The sequence below is a fragment of the Erythranthe guttata genome, chromosome 12 (assembly GCF_056151865.1).
Source record: "Erythranthe guttata isolate IM_541 chromosome 12, IM_541, whole genome shotgun sequence".
Taxonomy (NCBI): domain Eukaryota; kingdom Viridiplantae; phylum Streptophyta; class Magnoliopsida; order Lamiales; family Phrymaceae; genus Erythranthe; species Erythranthe guttata.
Window position 1 is genome coordinate 16,979,066 of NC_142544.1, and position 20,165 is coordinate 16,999,230.

The 20,165-nt window shown below is 36.1% G+C and overlaps 6 protein-coding genes across 10 annotated transcripts; 3 read left to right on the top strand and 3 right to left on the bottom strand.

Annotated features, from left to right (window-relative positions):
- The first annotated feature begins 1,553 nt into the window (after positions 1-1,553).
- LOC105967706 (myb family transcription factor PHL8) lies at positions 1,554-3,602 on the top strand. The gene is made up of 6 exons (XM_012992325.2): positions 1,554-2,159; positions 2,232-2,308; positions 2,392-2,449; positions 2,544-2,604; positions 2,695-2,764; positions 2,839-3,602. The coding sequence occupies exons 1-6, from the start codon at positions 2,027-2,029 to the stop codon at positions 3,436-3,438; spliced, it is 999 nt and encodes a 332-aa protein (XP_012847779.1). The 5' UTR covers positions 1,554-2,026; the 3' UTR covers positions 3,439-3,602.
- Positions 3,603-4,153: 551 nt separating this feature from the next.
- Positions 4,154-5,283, bottom strand: LOC105967471 (E3 ubiquitin-protein ligase MPSR1). The gene has a single exon (XM_012992069.2). The coding sequence runs from the start codon at positions 4,987-4,989 to the stop codon at positions 4,342-4,344; it is 648 nt and encodes a 215-aa protein (XP_012847523.1). The 5' UTR covers positions 4,990-5,283; the 3' UTR covers positions 4,154-4,341.
- Positions 5,284-6,602: 1,319 nt separating this feature from the next.
- Positions 6,603-8,091, top strand: LOC105967481 (Ribosomal L18p/L5e family protein). 4 transcript variants are annotated; one of them, XM_088826983.1, is made up of 5 exons: positions 6,603-6,807; positions 6,877-7,048; positions 7,245-7,333; positions 7,480-7,632; positions 7,793-8,091. In XM_088826983.1, the coding sequence occupies exons 2-5, from the start codon at positions 6,949-6,951 to the stop codon at positions 7,946-7,948; spliced, it is 498 nt and encodes a 165-aa protein (XP_088683109.1). In that variant the 5' UTR covers positions 6,603-6,807; positions 6,877-6,948; the 3' UTR covers positions 7,949-8,091. The 4 variants fall into 4 exon arrangements, with proteins under 4 accessions (XP_088683109.1, XP_012847534.1, XP_012847535.1 ...); XM_012992080.2 differs by having other exon boundaries at positions 6,659-6,807; positions 6,894-7,048; XM_012992081.2 differs by having other exon boundaries at positions 6,659-6,807; positions 6,931-7,048.
- A 331-nt stretch (positions 8,092-8,422) lies between these two features.
- On the top strand, positions 8,423-9,273 carry LOC105967419 (protein DMP9). The gene has a single exon (XM_012992013.2). The coding sequence runs from the start codon at positions 8,513-8,515 to the stop codon at positions 9,182-9,184; it is 672 nt and encodes a 223-aa protein (XP_012847467.1). The 5' UTR covers positions 8,423-8,512; the 3' UTR covers positions 9,185-9,273.
- A 218-nt stretch (positions 9,274-9,491) lies between these two features.
- LOC105967418 (beta-1,3-galactosyltransferase GALT1) lies at positions 9,492-12,157 on the bottom strand. The gene is made up of 7 exons (XM_088826584.1): positions 11,362-12,157; positions 11,077-11,249; positions 10,677-10,982; positions 10,419-10,547; positions 9,999-10,178; positions 9,794-9,901; positions 9,492-9,713 (listed from the first exon to the last, which is right to left on the bottom strand). The coding sequence occupies exons 1-7, from the start codon at positions 12,155-12,157 to the stop codon at positions 9,501-9,503; spliced, it is 1,905 nt and encodes a 634-aa protein (XP_088682710.1). The 3' UTR covers positions 9,492-9,500.
- Positions 12,158-13,836: 1,679 nt separating this feature from the next.
- On the bottom strand, positions 13,837-18,181 carry LOC105967632 (beta-1,3-galactosyltransferase GALT1). 2 transcript variants are annotated; one of them, XM_088826380.1, is made up of 9 exons: positions 17,939-18,158; positions 17,358-17,440; positions 16,075-16,908; positions 15,616-15,851; positions 15,231-15,512; positions 14,993-15,121; positions 14,732-14,911; positions 14,419-14,526; positions 13,837-14,322 (listed from the first exon to the last, which is right to left on the bottom strand). In XM_088826380.1, exons 3-9 carry the CDS (start codon positions 16,832-16,834, stop codon positions 14,113-14,115), a joined length of 1,905 nt encoding a protein of 634 aa, XP_088682506.1. In that variant the 5' UTR covers positions 16,835-16,908; positions 17,358-17,440; positions 17,939-18,158; the 3' UTR covers positions 13,837-14,112. The 2 variants fall into 2 exon arrangements, with proteins under 2 accessions (XP_088682506.1, XP_012847697.2); XM_012992243.2 differs by lacking the exon at positions 17,358-17,440 and having other exon boundaries at positions 17,939-18,181.
- Positions 18,182-20,165: the final 1,984 nt, after the last annotated feature.

A 20,165-nucleotide genomic window follows, 5' to 3' on the forward strand; every position in this document is an offset into this window, starting at 1 on the left:
GAGCCAAGCTCATTATCGAAGCCACTTCTATATATCGAGAATCTTTTTATTTTTTATTTTTCCGAAAGTACTAATTGTGATCTGATTCGTCTAAACCCTACCCTAAATAAGATAGATAAACTTTATCCAAAGCACAAGACCTCGTCAATGGTCCTGAAATTTCATTGTATGCAACTTTGACTCCACACTACAAGAATCCATGCATTTCTTGAACTTTAAGCAAAGAGCAAAAGATGCTTCTTCTTTATAATATTAGTGTTTGACAGTGCAGCAGAAATAAAGATCGTTTCATTATATCCTAGTCAAGTGAATCTCAAATGGAACAAAAAACTCCGTTTTCATTTTCGCGATAATTAATTAATTTATGGTATATTTTATCGGGTGTAGCATAAATTATAGGGTAAATTACACACAACCCCCTGAGGTAAGCTTAAATAACTGTAAGGTCCCTGTGGTATCGATAATTACACTTAGCCCCCTGAAACGTAGTCAGAAACTCTAATGGGATAATGAATTGGATACGTTATTCCGATAGGGTTCTAACGGACTATAGGTTTCAGAAAGTGGTGAAGACAACAAAAAACTATGGGGTGACATGACTCCCCGAACATTCCCGAACATTTCTTAAATCACCCATAGCTCTTTGTTGTCTGCACCACTTTCTGAAACCAATAGTCCGTTAGAACCCTATCGGAATAACGTATCCAATTCATTATCCCATTAGAGTTTCTGACTACGTTTCAGGGGGCTAAGTGTAATTATCGATACCACATGGACCTTACAGTTATTTAAGCTTACCTCAGGGGATGTGTGTAATTTACCCTAAATTATATTAATACATTATTGCAAACACCCATCTTAATTTAAAAAAAATGAACTTGTTGATAACGTTAATATTTGCCTGTCCTAAAAATCTAATGCTAGATTCTTTGATTCCTATATCCCCACAAGAAACAAAAAGAACCGGCCAATCCACACCCCACCTCCTCTATAAAGAAAACCCAATGGCAAGGGATTATACTATAATTCAGCAAAGGGTAAATTACAACCGACCCCTTAAGGTATGGTCAAATTACGAAAATTCTTCTTCTGTTTGGGTAATTACAACCACCCCTCAACTATAAATTTTCTTACACGTCCATCCTTGCGGTTTCAAATTTAGTGGAATTTTCTAAATTATATGGAGTATTCTCAATTTTGGACCCGTTTTATCCCATTCAAGCTCCACATTTTGAGGTAGCCGATCATAAAATGTATTTTTTGGATTGTATATATCAGATTGTTGTGCATCAGAAACTTTATTTTTGCACAAAACGAAATCAAACTAAATAGCATTTCACGGAACCTAGATAATTATGTTGAATTTGACATTATAAGAGTAGAGATGTAAGAAGATTCATAATTGAGGGGCAAATGTCCAAACAGGAGGGGTTTATTCATAATTTGACCATACCTCAGGAGTTGGTTGTAATTTACCCTTCACAAAAACAAAAAAAAAATATTAATAATTTTCTTATCTTGAGAAAAAGGAAACATCTAAAAAAGAAAGCATCATCACCATCATTGATTATTTCTCTTTTCTCTTTCCATCAAAGCTTCTTATGATTTTTTTAAAAGTTGCCCCCATTATTCATCATGGTGGGACTGCCCTAACTCATGGGAATCTCTCTCTCTCTCTCTCTCAAACACACACACACACAAAAGCGCACACAGGTGATAAAACAGAGGATAAAAACAAACCATACACTTTTTTTCTCTCCTTTTGAGACCTAAATTCAAGAATGTTGCTTTCTCTGTTTTTGCTGCAATCAGATATTCTCTCCAACCCTTCAAGTCAAAAGTTATGGGAAATGGAAGAAAGAAAAGGGACACAGCTCATGGCATATATTCCCTCCCCCTAAAGCACAAACCCCACTTACGTTTCCAGATATAGAACGACGAACATTCGAACGACACCCTAACCAACTCCCAATTATAAAGACAATTATCGACTCCCCACAAATTCTTCTCATACAGACAGACACCAATGGCTCTAAAGAATGCACACGGCAAAGAGACAACCTTGGTTTTATCGAGCGATGCAAAGCCTAGATTGAAATGGACTCGTGAACTTCACCAGATATTCATCGATTCAGTCAACCATCTCGGCGGTGCAGAGAGTTTAGTGTCAATGTTTTCTTCTACTTATCCACTTTTAATGCGTATTATAATTTTACGTTTTCGTAATGCAGAAGCTACACCTAAATCGTTGATGAGAATCATGGGCATCGATGGACTCACCTTGTACCATCTCAAGAGCCATTTACAGGCAATTTTATAGTTTCGTCTTTTACATTGTGCATCGTTCGATTTTCTTCTTTAGTTTCTGCTGACATGCATGTCTTCTTGCAGAAATATCGACTCGGAAAAAGTCAACTACCGCACACCTGCCACCAGAATAAACCGGAAGGTCAGAAAACAGAGTGTTGAACTATTGATATTATATATTTTAGAACACATGGCAAAAAGTGAGGTACTAATGTGTTTCTTGTTTTCGAATTCAGATATTGAAGAAAATCAGTTGACCGACAAGACTTGTGATGGAGCGCATGAGCAGATTAAAGAGTACTGATCTTTTAAATATAGTTTTCTATACAATTTAAAAAAAAAAATAGACGGAATTTTTAACTTCAAATTATGCTTCTCTTTTTTCAGAAGTTTGCAGGTGGCACATTCTTTACAAATGCAAATGGAAGTGCAGAAAAAGCTTCACGAGCAAATTGAGGTAAGTAACAGAGCACGAAAAAAAAAATATACGATAAATTGATCAAGAAAGTTAAACAAAATGATTATTTTCAGGTGCAACGGCATTTGCAGCTAAGAATCGAAGCTCAAGGGAAATACTTACAATCGGTATTGAGAAAAGCACAGGAGACCATTTCTGAATACAGTTCTTGCTCGATTGAGGTTGAACATGCGAAAGCGCAGCTTTCTCAGTTAGCATCAATGGTGGACTCGACTTGTCCGAGTTCTTCATTCTCGGTTTTGACCGAGAGTGGTGGATCGTTGTTAAAGAACGAAGGGAACAAGCCATTAGGACACAACGGATATTCACTTGAAAGTTCTCTGACATCATCTGACAGCTCAGCGATGAAGGAAGAAACTCAGACAACGCAACAACTTGCCAAGAATTATACGACCATTAATAAAGGGAAGAGAAATTCGGCCATGCTCTCACTTATGGAAATGAATCCAGCCAAAAACAGTGAATCGGAAAATCAAGCGAGAAACGTAAAAAGGAGCAAAAGCACCACCACAGATGAAATCAATCACAGAGAGAAATTTGATTGTGATAAGCAAGTGCAAAGGTTTAATTTGAATGACTTCGATTCGGGTCCAAAAGTGATAGATTTGAACCGCAACGGTCTCGATCTATTCGGTGCATCTTTTAGTATCTAGAGACATTATTAATTGGTTTTTATAAGTCACGTGAAATATAAAGCGTAATCGGTCCGACTAGCCAAGAATAGGATATGATGCTATAGTAACTAGTAATTGTGTATATTTGTTTTCGGTATTGTGCTATAACGAACTTTCTGGAGTATATCCAACTTACTAGTAAACCTTATCTTGTGCAATATAAATGTTTGTCAAACGTATATTATAATTAAGTCGTAACACAATCTCCCAGCTGGGGTAACCTTGTCAATTAGATGCCATATTAATTACTATAAGCTGGAGCAAAATCTGATACTATATTTATTGTCCGAGAAATATGATCATAAATACTGATACTTATTTTCAACTAAATTAAACAGAACAGATAACGAGCGCAGCTATTCAACTAGAATAAACGAAGCAATATTGCTATATATAAATTGCTTACTTGGGCCAGTATAGTGTCTCCGGGCGATCCTCCACTCTTCAGCAATTTCAGCACAGTCGGACCAATACTCAATCATGGATACATGAAAATTTGAATAATATTAACCGGTTAAGCATTATCGGAAAGATATCAAACACATAGACGGCTGGCGAATATTATAATCAAACCAATCATCCCAATATGGGGCAGAGAAATATAGATTGCATTGATCGAATCAAGAATCGGAAAGTCGACAATCCTTGAATGTGAATTAAGTGAATGCCAAAATTAAGTTATCACAGATGAAAATCGCAGAAAATGAGAAATTCATTCATTCATTCATTCATTCATAACTTGATAAGATTGTTTCAACAAAAACTAAGCTCTATATACAAGTGATTTTCACCAAAAGGAGACAAAACAGGAAGAAAAGGGGGAAAAAAAAAACCGATTACAAAAAATCCTGCAAATACCCCCTCTGCAAATTTCTCCACGATTCAGTCAAGATCATTCATGGCACTTCTGCTACCACTGCCAACGAAGCTCAGCCAAATCTCTCTCCTCCTCGTCTCTCCGCCACTCTCTCCGCCGCTTCCACTCCTGTCCTCATCCACAGTTTCATCCACCGGCATTTCGTATCTACAGACGGGGCAGGACCCGTGGATCTTCAGCCACTTCTCAACACACCCGCCGTGAAACCTATGCTTGCAAGGCATTTGTTTAGCCTTTTCACCAGCCACCCAATCCTCCAAGCAGATCACACACTGATCATCAACGCCGTCGTTTTCTCCACCCAAAATTTCCACAGTTTCCAAAGCCTCGATCGACGCCTTCGACGCCGGCGGCCGGCCGTTTTTGCCGGAGAAGAGTTCGTTGATCAGAGAATCGAAGTCTGAAGATGATCCGTCGCCGCCGCCGCCGCTGCTTCTCCTTTCTATTATCACCATACCTTGTGTGAAGGGGTTGATGATGACGATCCGGTCGGGAAACTGGCCGCCTTGATTTTCAGTTTCCTGAGAATTAGGGTTTGATGCGGTGCTCAACCCTAGGAGAACGGGGAAGAAGGAAGACACGTGTCTGCTCCTTGAATACATCAAACGCTCGAAGAAGGATGGAAGCTCAGACGAAGCAGGCTCTGAAGCCATTACAGTAAAGAACAAAAATCAAAAAAAAAAAAAAAAATCGAGGAAACAAACAAGGAGGAGAGAGATTCAAATCTGTAAAAGTAAAAAGCTAATAATGAAAGGGGGGAATTTTCGGTTTGGGGTTATTAAGGAAGAAGGTGGGCGCCAACAGGAAGTTTGTAGAAGGATCTGGAAGCATGTTTGTTTTGTGTTTATCCGAGAATTCAAAGTGTACTATTCTAGAGGAGATATTTTCTCGGGAATTAGGATCGTGTACGTTCGGATTCACTGTAGTTCCCGTGGGGCTCTATTTTTTGGTTTGAGCCGTACAATTATTGATCTTGTTGTTATTCATACTTCAAAGCCTTGTCCACCTAGGATGGTTAATAGCAGGGGTGGGCATTCGGGTCGGGTCGGGTCGGGTTATTCGGGTCGGGTTATTCGGGTTTTTTGCAAAAAACAAAAATTACCCGAACCCGACCCGAGATAACCGGGTACCCGGTTATTTCGGGTCGGGTTCGGGTTTTGCTATTTTCCTCTTATTTTTTTTTTTTCTTTTTTTTTTTAAGGTATACATATATATATAGAAATATACATATCCATATACTGATATACATATATATATTATATATATATATATATATATATATATATATATATATATATATATATATATATATATATATATATATATATAGACAGATACATATCCTGATATACATATATATATTTATATATATATATATAGACATATACATATACATATTAACATATACTGATATACACATATATATATATATATATATATATATATATATATATATATATATATATATATAGACATATACATATATTACTTAATAGGTACGATGACCCATGAAGATTATACTGGTTGATTTTTCTACCATTAATCTACACATCAATGTGGGTGTGTGTATATGTTCGTGTGTATATTAATAATAAAGACCGACCGGTGTCACACAGAATAACACATAATAGACATGAATTGACAATGAGTACGAAATCGACCCGTTAAGCAAACTTTTATATAATAAATTACGATCACCCCTGAGGTAAAAGTCAAATTACGAAAAACTTTTTCATGTTTGGGTAGTTTCAATCACCACTCCGTTAATTATAAAATTTCTTACATGTTCACTGTTGAGGCGTTAAATTACTCGTTTTATCCCATTCGAGCTCCACATTTTAAAGCAAGATGATCATAAAATTTGTTTTTTGGCTTGTATATACTAGATTGTGGTGCATCAAAAATTGTATTTTTGCACAAAACGAGTACAAACTAGAGAACATTCCACGAAATCTAGAAGATTACGTTGAATTTGACGACAAAATGATGGATATATAAGAAAATTCATAATTGTAATTAACCAAAGATTGTGAATTTTTTTTTTTTTAATTTGATCTTATCTCTCAGAGGTGGTTGTAATTTACACATCTTTATATTTCATAACTAATATATAATTCATATAAAAAAAAGTAATATACAATTTCAAAAAAATAAATAAAAAAGTAATATATTATTTTGTATGATCATGGGCCTGTATTTTACATATTTTTACGGGCTCAGTCGAACCCAAATGGTTAATGGGGATCAATTGGGTTGGATTTGATTTGGGTCCGACCCGAATTCTGTTGCTAATACTTGACCCTTATTTCGATCATCCAGTTCGTCATTCTTCAGAGACCCATTTCATCCGTACGAGAAAGCAAGTTCTCCGACAAGTAGCGGGGTAGTGTATTGTTCAATCAAAATAGTGTTCTGTTGTGAAAATCGGCATATTCCCAGGCGATTATATCGAGACAACTAGAGTAATTAAGGTACAATTCAATACTATTCTCATAGTTGCAGTTAACCTGTTCGATAAAATGCCTCAACGAAATTTTCAGCTATTATTTGACAGCAGCTGTTAGCTTATCTACCATTAATCTTCTGGGTTGAAGGTGGTGAGCGGATCATTCATGGCGATGGGTTCTTCTATTGCTGCACTAAAGTTCCAGGCTTGTGGGATCTTTGGAACTGGTCTTAATAGCTCAAATATTCTTCCCCTGCACTCTGCAAGTGAGCCGTTTTGCATTTTCTTGGAGCGTTTTATGTATTATCTCTTTGTTAGAAAGAGTCTGTTCTGTGTGGATATGCATTACTTGCTTGCTACTGCTGTTGAGAATCGTGAGTTGTAATTGTGTCGAATATAAAAAAAAAATCGGGAAATTCGATATCCTTGTTACTGAGTTTTGATGAATAAAACTTTCTTCAGACATGGTTAGGATGCCGTTGGTGATTGAAGCAAGAGCACCTATGCGGACGGAGAGTGATAAAATTCGGAATAGAAGATCGAGCAAGAAGGTAACCAATCAAGAAGTCTTTTCACCGTTGACCAAATTTAATTACACAACACGCGTGGAATTGTATTTGCCACGTAATGTAGTTGGTTTTGGTACATAAGCAGATACGAGTGAATTTTGTTAAAATTTTGCATGTTGATCGAGCAGTTTAACGGGACAGCTACAAAACCAAGGCTTTCAGTGTTCTGTTCGGATAAGCAACTATACGCAATGTTGGTCGACGACCAGAAGAAGAAGTGTTTGTTCTACGGAAGCACTCTGCAAAAATCAACTCGTAAGGATCTTTCTTGCACTACAGCCGTAAGTGTTTCTATTCAGTATTTACGAGGCTTTCCACAAGTGATTATTCAACTTTGAATATACGAAATTGATTATTCAGCTTTTCGTCTCGCTTCTTTTTGGCTCCTTATAACTAATGTAATAATGTCTCTGAAGATTTCATGAAATTTGTTATTCTTAGGAGGCAGCGCAACGAGTTGGAGAAGAGCTTATCAAGGCTTGTGTAGATCTCAACATAAATGAAATATCTTTCTACGATCGAAACGGGTTGGCTAGAGGAGAGAGAATGCAAGCCTTTGAAATTGCCATTGCTCGCCATGGTTTCTTGCCCCGATAGATCTTACTAATGGTGTATATTGCTATTTTTTCTCTCTCTAAAATTCCCCATCCCTAAAACCCGAAACTCAATCTTTCAATCGTCTTCAAACTTCGATGAGTTCAAATAAAATTGGATCGGATAAGTTATTGCAGATCATATAATCTCGCCTAGAATTTTCTTTTTTATCATGTGTTGGTTGGTAAAATGTAGTTGCTGCTACGAAGTTCCGGGGGTTAATTCGAATCTGGGGCAATTGTTCGGTTTTACTGACGGTAATAAATTTAACAAAAAAATAAATGAAATGTGCGAAATGCAATTTACAGTGGTTACAGGGCCAAAGGCACGTAAATAACTCAAAACTGAAATGTGGGGGGGGTTTGGTAATTATCATAAATTCAGGGGTAATTATATATAGCCACCTGGAAAATTTAGCGCGGTCGGCAGTTTAACGGTTTTAAAAATTTGAATTTCTCCGTCAAAAAACCGCCGCTGTACATATCGATCCATTACATATATCTCAACCGAACAAAAGTTCAGATCCATTCATTCCATTTTCGTGTTCCTTAAAGAAAACAAAGAAAAATGGCTAAATCTTCAGAAGGAGGAATCGGCATAAAAATCTACACCTCCTCCCCACAACTCGACCCGCCGCCGCTCTACCCTTCCTCGCCGCCGCCCTCCGCCGCCTCCCCACCACTCACCGCCGCCGGACGGAAAAGGCGCGCAGTGGCGAGCGGCGTCCAGAAAACGCTCTCGAAAACCTCTCTGCTCGCCAACTTCCTCCCGACCGGAACCCTCCTCACATTCGAGATGGTCCTCCCGTCGATCTCCTCCAACGGGGAGTGCTCCGCCGTGACGAACCACATGATATACTCCCTGCTCCTCCTCTGCACCCTCTCCTGCTTCTTCTTCCACTTCACCGACTCTTTCCGGGGGCCCGACGGGAAGCTCTACTACGGGTTCGTCACCCCGAATGGGCTGGCGGTTTTCAAGGCGGGCCTGGGCGTCGACGTGCCCAAGGACGACAAATTCAAGGTTGGGTTCAGTGATTTTGTGCACGCGATGATGTCCGCGCTCGTGTTTGTCGCTATCGCTTTGTCGGACCACCGGGTCACGGGTTGCGTTTTTCCGGGTCACGGGGCGGAGTTGAAAGAAGTGATGCAGAGTTTCCCGTTGATGGTCGGGATTATTTGCAGCGGCCTTTTTCTTGTTTTTCCGACTACTAGGTACGGTATTGGCTGTGTCTCTGCTTGAATTTTTTTTTTTTTTTATTCTCTATCTATATATAGCCGTTGGATCTTCAGTATTATGTAAGAATTTCATGCATCACTGACGGGTCGGGTCGGGTCGCCGGTAATAAGCCTGTTCTATTTTATTTCTATATTTGTTTTTGTTTGAAGATTGGAGGGTGATGTACTTTGGTTTGTAATAGGAAATATATATATGTATTATGGTAAATTAAATTAAATAATATCTACAATAATTTTGGAGCCAAATTAATTTAATTTAATTTGTGGAATATATATATATATATATATATATATATATAGACTTTAAATTATCAATATCATTATGAGCCACAGCAAGTAGGGAGTTTAGTGTGTTGAATTTTTTGCCAGAGACAAAGCAAATCTGGGGGGCGTTGATAATGGGCGACAACGTAACCGTCTTCACAGCCGCAGTTAAAGATCTTTTCGTCGTTCTTGTATGTCACTTCCAACCCGTTCTTCTTCGTCATTTCCTCAATCCAGATTCCCATGGCGACGTCTTCCAGCTTGAAACTCTACATTCATTACTATTTCTTATAATTAACCATAATTTGCAACATCATCACAATTAATCGCTTAACTGTTAGTTAATTACCTTTAGGCGTCCCTTTCGATGTTTCTTGGAAACCGTCCTTGCTATATCGTTCGACACGACGTAACCTGGACCGTGCGCCCAAGGTGGATACTTGTCCTCTGCCCATTCCTTCAAAATTAAACAATTAAATCACTTGTAACTTAATTAATGCAGTAATTAAATTGTATGATCATGTCGAAAATATAATATATATAATGTAATGTACCTCGGGACTAATATACCACTTGCTCTCTCGATTTCGATCGGGCTTCGTATCAGAATCGATGAGGCCGTAGAGCAAACCACGAGTCGTATTTGTACGCTTCAAAGAAGTTAACATTTCATCTACTCTAACAAATGCATCGTCGTCTGTCTTCATAATAAACCTAGCCGGAACAACCTCTGTCTGCCCAATAGTAGTAGATCATACATTTAGGGCAATAAGGCACTGTCAGAAATTTAGATTATAACCTCTCGATAAATTAATAACCTCGCTTAAATATTATATAGTTTCTTCTGGTTCCGACTCGGTCACAACATCTTAAATTATTAATTCGATAACTTAATATTCCGTTAAATTAATAGAAGTTTGCTTCCCAACTGTATTGACTTATAGAGGCTTAACAGTGTATATATATATATATACCCCAAAGATGCAGATGGCTATTGTCTTCCACGTAATGAGAGTGTAGTAGTCAACGAACGGCATCAATTGTATGTCTTCGTAAGTACGCGCCTCGTTCCACAGCTCCTCATTCACCGACTGGTTTTTATGCTACAAACATACATATAATTTTGCATGTGTTGCTTATAACTATTAGTTTTAAATTTTTAATCATCTAGCTAGGTAAAGAAAAATAAAAGAATTGATGAAAAGGAAAAAAAAAAGAAAAAAAGAACTTACGAGACCGACAAAGAAACGAACTACAACATGTCCCGACCGGATCAGAGGATACTGCATCCACGATCTTCGAACCGCCATTCTGCGCTTGAAATTGTTGGAAGTAGAGAATATTCCGATGAGGAGATCAATTTGTTGTCTTTTTCGAGGAGGTAGTATTGGAACAGCTTTGAGAGCTTCCACGTCGTCGTTGTTTCTATTTTCTAGATCATCCTCTGGTGATGTCGTCGGTAAACCACTCGCAACGAAAGAAATTAAATTTACATCTCCCGAAATCCGTACTTCTTTAACGAGAAACGGCTCCATTGTCTATATATGCATGCAGGAAAATTACAACCAAAACGTCAAAAGAAAAATTGAATTCAATTTTTGGACAAGAAAAAAGATTTAATCAATTACTTACTTCACGAAAACGGAACGAGGTCGCGTGCTTTCCGTCCACTTCCATATGAATCCCTTCCAACCCGACTCTAATCGTAGCAACGAATAATTCTTTTTGCATAAATGGAAAGTTCTCTCTCCATTTCCCATCATCCACCATTGAAATATTTGTATTGCAATGCTCCACCTCATCCACTTGGTTAAAAAACAAAAAAATAATTCAAATTTCAATCTAAGAACTTATTCTAACGGCGGGTAGTCGACAAATTAGACGGAACGGAGTTAATTAAGACCGTCGTACTCATACCTTTTTCAATTAATTCAGTGTAAGGCGGACAACGGTCCTCGTCACCCCAGCCACGTAGAATAGACCACGTGTTTTGAACAATCACAGGATCCACGTCACCATCCACGTCATCAGTCGTTGTATTAGTACTGCTGTCTACGTGGCCGCGGGATCTAATATTATAATGCAAAATAATAGGAGGGTTCGGCTCTTCGGGCAGCCGTTCACCGGTCAGTTTAACGTAGAAATCACCCCCATTTGGGATGCCGATAAACGTGATTGAAGATCCTCGAGTCAACCCACACGGAATCGCCAACTCAAACAATCCGTCGCTGCCGCCGTCAACTAGATATTGCGACGCGTTCGTTTTAGTATTAGCGACGAAACGAGGGCAGTAGGACCGTTTGAGTTTCTGATGATCGTCATATGAACCTCCTTTTGTTGCTAAATTTCCGTCGCTAATCAGGTTTTCCCATGCAGCAGCAGCTTCCTTAATAGCTTCGGCGGCGTTAGGTAAGCCATGACCGCCACCAAGGTGTGACGTGGCCAAGTGTTTTAAGCGACTCCATGTCTGCAGAGATTTTTGCTCTTCTTTTGAAAAATTCCTTGGAGAAAATAAATAATCAGAAGCTGCATTAATACTAATATTAATATTAATAACTTGAGAAGTTATTATACTAGTATTCTTTTTTTCTGGATTAGTGAAGTAGGTTTGTTCGTTGATGTTTGGATTTTTTGGTATTATAAAATATCCAAGAAGGAATAACATCAAGAAAGATGTGGTAAGAACACCCCTGTAGTACCAATATTTCTTCATTAGTGACAGAAATTTAAAAAAATAAATAGAAAAGAAAAAATTAAAAAGAAAACTTGCGATGAAGCAGCTGTCGGTTGGAATTGATCTAACTCCAAATATAATTAAATTTTAATCCTGGTTACTTGGTCTCATGGCGTTGTTTCTTAATTAATTCAAACGTTTTTAACGTTTTAATTTTATATAATTTTTATTTACCACTTTTATTACTCAGACAGTTGTTGCCCGCATGTCTCCTACTATAATTTTTTTTTTTTTTTTATTATTTTTTTTTCTTTTCAAAATCGTGGAGTTATATATATTTTTTGATACGAAGTAACTCGCAGCCAATCATATAGGTGCACTGGGTAAATATACACTCTCGTATAATAATTTGTAAATCATACGGCTAACTATGTATGACAAACTCGATCTAGTGCCGTTGACAATGGAATGCGAAACTGGGTTAGTAGGATAAATCATAATTAATTAAATAATTTGGGAAAATGAACTCTAGTACCCGCTTTATCGGAAACCTGTCTATTAAATATATGGAGTTAGATGCTACAGTGGGCAATTATATTGTTAATTGTATTGGTATTTTTTATCTTTTATTATTTTTATTTTTTTTGAGCAAGTAGTGGGATTAATCATCCACTAAACACACATGCACATGGGTGTGGGTGTAATTATGTGCAGATCTACGGTGAACGATCACTCGGTGTAAATAATCCGTGTGTGTAGCAAGCTAATTTTATATTTTATATTCCCTTTGTTTTAAATTATATATGTCCTTTTTAGAGAAATTGAATTTTTTTTTTATATATGCCACTTCAATATATTAATAATAAATTAATTACATTTTATTTTAAATTTGCCACTGTTACTCTTAAACTATATCAAATATACTCTTTCAAATAAATAAAAAAAGAAATTATTTATTTTTGCAAAACATATCGACAACTCCACACGTAAAATCACACCTAACAATTAAAATAGTGTATTATTGGAATCTTATTTGTGTTGTTGGCAGTTGACTTATATCAAATCTCTCCGTCGTGCGATTATATCTCACCTCGTATGAATATATTCATCGGCACACGGTTTCAGATCCATTTTTTCCTCGTTTCCCATGTTCAAACTAATAAAACATACATTATATATATATATATATATATATATATATATATATATATATATATATATATATATATATATATATATATATATATATATATATATAAACATTTTCTTTATTTGGTATTCATAGTTAATAGTTGAAACTAAATAGTAGCCTACACAATTTATAGGTAAAATTTGAGAAATTCATTTTGTTTTGGGGACTTAATCGGATATTGTATATAGCTTTTATGTAAGTATTGATTACAAATTTGTATCACATAAATTTATTAAAAATTACAGAATCACGCACACAATTAAAAATATTTCTCTCTCTAAAAAAAAAATCATTCAAAATTGGTTTTTCTTGTCTCCTTCTCCACCTCCCTCCATTTCCCCTTAATCCCACAAAATTACACACAAAACCATCTCATACATATGTATGTAACTGGTTCAATCTGCAAGTTTATGGGATTTCAAACTCAGATTTCCAATTCAAAATCTGCAATCAATTTTAATGTACCTATAACCAAATTGTATTTTCATTTCCACCACAGATAAACAAGATTAAGCGACAAGTGACATTTCTTTTTCTCGGCAAAAAAATATTCATAACCATTTGCAGTTGGTCGAAGATCGACTCGCAGGCCACAGCTCTCTCCCTCTATAAACATACGATACAAATCCCTCCCCAGAAAAATGTACAGCAAAGTTTATGTGTTTGTTAAAACCTATACTCTAATCCACACGCGTATTTAATCATCTCCTACTTGTAAATCTACATGTCTCTACAAAACGTGGCAAAAGATTACTACCCTTTCAAGACGACAACCCAAGACCTAACTGATTGCACGAGTTAGTTACTCGTCACAACAATTAGCACGTTTTGTGTCTTGAATCTTCTGCCACAAACAGAGCAACTCTCTTGGGCCTTGATAGTGTGCAACAACATAACCATCTTTACAACCGTCGTTAAAGATCCTCTCATCGTTCTCGTATTTTACTTGTAATCCCTTCTTCTTCATATCCGCTATCCAGATTCCCATGGCAACATCTTCTAGCTTGAATATCTGCATTAGTTTTGATTTTTAATATTTTAACTATATTACTGTGAAATTACAATGTGATGGAGAACTTAATTTCGACATAATCATAATCACTTGTACCTTTAGGCGTCCCTTTCTGTGTTTCTTGGAAACTGTCCTTGCTATATCGTTCGACACGACATAACCAGGCCCGTGTGCCCAAGGCGGATATTTGTCCTCTGGCCATTCCTGGAAAAGAAATTCGATACCAGGTGAGATAAGATCAAATTACTAAAAAGTCGAAATAACTGCAATTTAGTTCTGTGTCAGGCTAATCGTAAATCCCGATTTTCCTGCTTGGAACATATATTTTTTTGTGCAGAATAAAACAAGATGTTGGACCACTTGACAGTGTATACACGAAACAGTAAAATCAGTTGAAAATAAAATATACCTCAGGACTAATAAACCACTTGCTATCTGGATTACGATGAGGTTCTGAATCCGAATTGATGAGGCCGTAGAGCAAACCTTGAGTCGTATTTGTCCGCCCTAAAGAATTTAAGATTTCATCCACTCGAACGAACGCGTCGTCGTCTGTCTTCATAATAAACCTAGCCGAAACAACCTCAGTCTGTCGAACAGCTTAAAGCAATGAGGTGCTGTCGGGATACTATACTAGTGCTACTAGCTAGGAAGGTAAGAGAAAGTTTACCCCAAAGATGCAGATGGCTATTGTCTTCCACGTAATCAGGCTGTAGTAGTCAACAAAAGGCATCAGTTGTATGTCTTCGTAAGTCCGTGCCTCGTTCCACAGCTCCTCATTCACCATCTGGTTTTTATGCTACAAGATATAATGTTGTACTTGGATTAATCATTATGAATTTTAATTATCAAGGTGTCTATTTTTTTAGGTAAGAAAAATTACAGAAAAAACAAAATAATTAACTTACCAGACCAACGAAGAAACGAACCGCAACCTGTCCTGAACGTACTTCAGGATATTGCATCCACGATCTTCGAACCGCCATTCTGCGCTTGAAATTGTTGGCAGTAGAGAATATTCCGACAAACAGATTAAGTCGTCTTCGAGAAGGTATTGGAACAGCTATGAGAGATTCCAAGTCAATTATATGTTCTAAATCCTCCGATGTTGGTAAACCACTAGCAACAACAGAAATTAAGTTTATATCTCCTGAAATCCGCACTTCACTAACGAGCCACGGCTCCAAAGTCTGCACACACAGTCAGCGTATGGAAATCAACGTCAATTGACGAGTGCAAATCAAAATCAACATAAAAAAAAACAGTAAATTTTGTAGGAGAAAGGAATATTACTTCACGAAAAGCGAATGAGGTTATGTGCTTTCCATCCACTGTCATTTGAATTCCTTCTGAACCGACTCTGATTGTAGCAACAAATAAATCGTTTTGCTTAAAAGGGAAGTACTTTCTTGATTTCCCATCATGCGCCATGGATATCTTTGATGTTGTATTGGCATGTTGATTAGTTTTGACAACGGTATGGTTATTTTCTTTACCCAAAAGCTCGTTACACTGGTCCAGCTCATCCACTGGCACCAGCAATTAGCATCGCCCAACACATGATGTAGAATGACAAGTTAACATCAATGAAGAAGAATGTGAAGTAAGAAAAGAACGAAGACTGAATCAGAAAATAATATACTCTTTGGGATTGCCTCAAGTAAAACAATTCAGCTTATTAGCAAACAAAATTAAAAAAAAATTATTCAATCTAAAAATTTTAATGGGCAGACAGAAGGGATAGGCTTGTACCTTTTTTAAGGTTTTCTCGGTCAGGAGTTGGACAACGGTCCTCTTCACCCCAGTCATGTGCAATAGTCCACGTGTTTTGAACAATTACAGGATCCTCTGTTACCTTGTCCCCATGTAATCTAACATTATAGTGCAAAATAATAGGAGGATCTGGCTCTCCTGGCAGTGGTTCACCAGTCAGGTCAACTCTGAAATTACCAAGAAGACCATTCGGAATGCCGATAAATGTGATCGAAGAACCTTGAGTCAACCCACAGGGAATCTTCAACTTAAATCCGTCATCCTCAACTTCTGACGCGTTCATTTTACTGAGGAAATGAGGACATTGTTTCTCTTTCCCTATCTTCAGTAAACTCCCATTACTCTGTCGTTTTTCTTCTTCAACGGAGTTAATCAGGTTTTTCCATGCAGCACCAGCTTCCTTAATCGCCTCAGCAGCATTAGGTAAGCCCTGAGCATGCGTGACCAAGTTTCTTAAACGATTCCATGTCTGCAAAGAACTTTGTTCTTTCTTGGACAAGTTCCTTGGGGCAAAGAGATTAGATGCAATAGATTCGGTGGAGATCACTTGAGAAGTATTTTCCGGATTTGGAAGTGCAGGTGGAGCAGCAGAGTTAATCCACTCGAGAGGATTTGTGGCGTTGAGTATTAAAGAGCTAGTGAAGTAGCTCTCGTCGATGGGGTTTCTTATTACGTAATATCCGAGAAGAAATAACATCAAGAAAGATGCGGTCAAAACACCGCAGTACCATTTCTTCATTGCCGCTCATACATACCAAGATATCATAATAATTGAACTGTAAGGGACTAAGACGAACACATATAAATTGGTACCTGCATTAGCGAACAATATAAAGAGTGAACATGAAGATAAAGAGAGGTTGAAATGTAAAGTTCTGAAGTGAACGAGATCAGCAATTTGATATAAATTATGCAGACTCGAATGCAAATCTAAGAATGGGAAAGCGGCAATATAAAAAGCATATCCCTCATTTATTTCACTTGGTATTTTTCCAAATTTAGAAGGTCCACTTCATTACTTACTCGTCGCTAGAGTTTCCGAGAATTGACAAAGAGAGCAAAAATCAGATTTAGTAAGATCATGAGCTTTGGAAATTAGAGAAGTCGAAACTCGAAATGGAAGATGTTACAATATGCATTTCTCTAATTATGCATCAAGAAGCATTACTTTAATTTAACCAAAGTTCACCAAATAAACTAACAAAAACACCAAATTAACACACATTAAGAGTATTAAAAACACAAGTCGGTTTAACCACAACCTACGAGATCTTCTTCAAGAACGCCAATTGCCTATTATGCCTGTTGAACTCAAGAAAACCAACCCGAGGATCATAGTCTCAAACTGAACCAATCAAAATTGTAAACTCCACATAAATATAACATACAAAACAACCAAAACTCACTTAACTAACTCAAATGATTAAAATTAAATTAAAAATAATAATAACAATAATAAAACCACAACTACAAGTACATAATTTCCTCCATATAAGAAAAATACTCAAAAAACCGACTCGTAAGCACCAAAACTCACTCAATCAGTCATTTCAACTCAGCACCAAACTCAAAATTTCCAACTCAGTAACCACAAAACCAAATCAAATCTCCAGCCTCAACAGCGCTTAACGACAATAGTAGATACTTCCAACCGACAATGGTAGATTTCAGAAAAAAAAAAAAAAAAAAACAACAGCACAGATCGGAATACATTACATTGAATATTCATCAGCAAAAACACAAACCAAAAATTTCAACAAATTAATAATCCGCAAAAAAAAATGCTCACAAAACAACTAAAAAGTGCATCAACGCAAACATAAACGCTGAAACGCCGCCGTACCTAGTGGCGCCACAATCCGAAGCAGCGAAGATTTAGAGAGAGAGAGAGGAGAGAGAGAGAGAGAGAGAGAGAGAGGAAGAAGAAGTAGTGATGATTTGGAATTGAACTAAACTTGTAGTCTACTTCAGAATCAAAGTTTGTTGGTTTAATTTCATAGATTAGTCATATTTGGGTTGGTTTTAATTTCAAATGTTTTTAAGGTTTTAATTAAATTGTTTTTATTGAATAAAAAGCATTTATTGTGTTATATTTATTATTGAGTAAACTGCAAAAACTACCCCTGTGTTATCTCGAAATAGCAAAAACCCCCCTGTGATAAATAAACTAGCAAAAACCCCCCTGTGAAATTTAGTCAAAGGCAGAATCCCCCCTAGCTGATTTTTTAGACTTGAAATGACAAAATTGACCCTCAAAATGTATTTATATATATATACATATTATATGTATATTTATTCTTTTTAATTTATTTGTTTAGAAATTAAAAAAAATAGTAAACAACTAAATTGATTATTTTTTAAATAAAATAATTAAAATATTTATAAAATATAAGAATTTATTAATTGCAAGACTCCAGGGGTATTTGTGTCTTTTTATATCAAGTCAACCCTCAAATAGTTCCATAGGGGGGTTTTTGCTATTTAAATAATTTCACAGGGGGGTTTTTGCTAGTTTATTTATCACAGGGGGGTTTTTGCTATTTTGGGATTACACAGGGGTAGTTTTTGCAGTTTACTCATTTATTATTATATTTTTTTTACTGAAAGAGTAGTTGGCTGCCTGTCTGCAACTAGGGACTTTTATTTATTTATTTATTATTATTTTTTTAAATAGTAAATTAAATTAAATTGCACATAAAAGCAAAAACAGTTGTGGTGACTTTTTCTGAACATGGTGTCGTGTTTGTTTCCTTTGTTTGAATTAGTGTGATTTTTTTCTAGATAAAGACTTCTCCCATTTTGAAGTTGAACTATTTTGACTTGTTCAAACTTTCTCTATTTATTCTTTATTTTTTGCTAGTTATGAAATAAAATGGAATAAAAATAAAATTAGAAATATAAACTGAAAAAAAAAAAATCAAATCCTTGTTGCTCTACCTACTTGATTGATTATTCTTAATTCTTTAAAAATTCTTAATTCATTAAACCTTGTTATAATTGGTGGATCTAAAATCCAATAAATATCAAGTCATTTAAAGTAATTCACCCAATTAGTCATTAAATACTATTAGTGGAAGGTAGCCCAAAAGTCAATAACAAAATTCAACTATGAAATAGAGACAATTTTATGTGACTGTTTGATGTTGGAATTATTTCACTTCAACAAAAGAAATAAACCCACAAATGGGAACTATACAGAGGGCAAAGACTTGGTCAAAAGTACTGTCTTTCTTTAGGACTTGTTTTGGAATATTAATGGGATTGATAAGGTTAATTAAATTGAATTTAGGAATAAGTTTTTATGTTAGATAAAGGGTTATAAGAGTTGACAAGTTGTTACTTATTATTTTTAGAATTTTTTAAGTATTTGGATAATGAGCTTATAAGTTTTTTTTACTCATTATATGATCTTAAATAAAAAGGTGGTGTGAAGATAAATTTAAAAATATATATATATATATATTTATTTACTCTTAAACAACTTATTTTTTTCTAATTTTGAAGAGCTTATAAGTTGATCATCTTATAAGTTCTTTTCAGCAGCTTATAAGCTTCGCCAAACATCCTATTAATATCTTTCACCAATTTAATTTCTGGCTTTTTTTGGGTAAATTACGGCCACCCCCTTGAGATAAGGTCCAATTACAAAAAATCCTTCATGTTTGGGTAATTACAATCACCCCTCAACTATGAATCTTCTTACACGTTCATCCATGCGGATTATGTGGAATATTTTTCAGTTTGTACCTGTTTTATCCCATTTGAGCTCCATATTTTGAAACAAAATGATCATAAGATGTGTCTCTTAGCTTGTAAATATCAGATTGTGATACATCAGAAAAATCATTATTACACAAAACAAGTACAAACTAGAGAACATTTCACGGAATCTAGAAGATTATGTTGAAGCTGACACCATAAATGTGGAGTATGTAAGAAGATTTGTAGTTGAAGAGATGGTTATAATTATCTAAACATGAAGGGGTTTTTCGTAATTTGATCTTATCTCAGGATTGCCAGGTTCAAACTTGTATTGTAAGTTGTAACAATAGTTGGATGTGATGTCATGT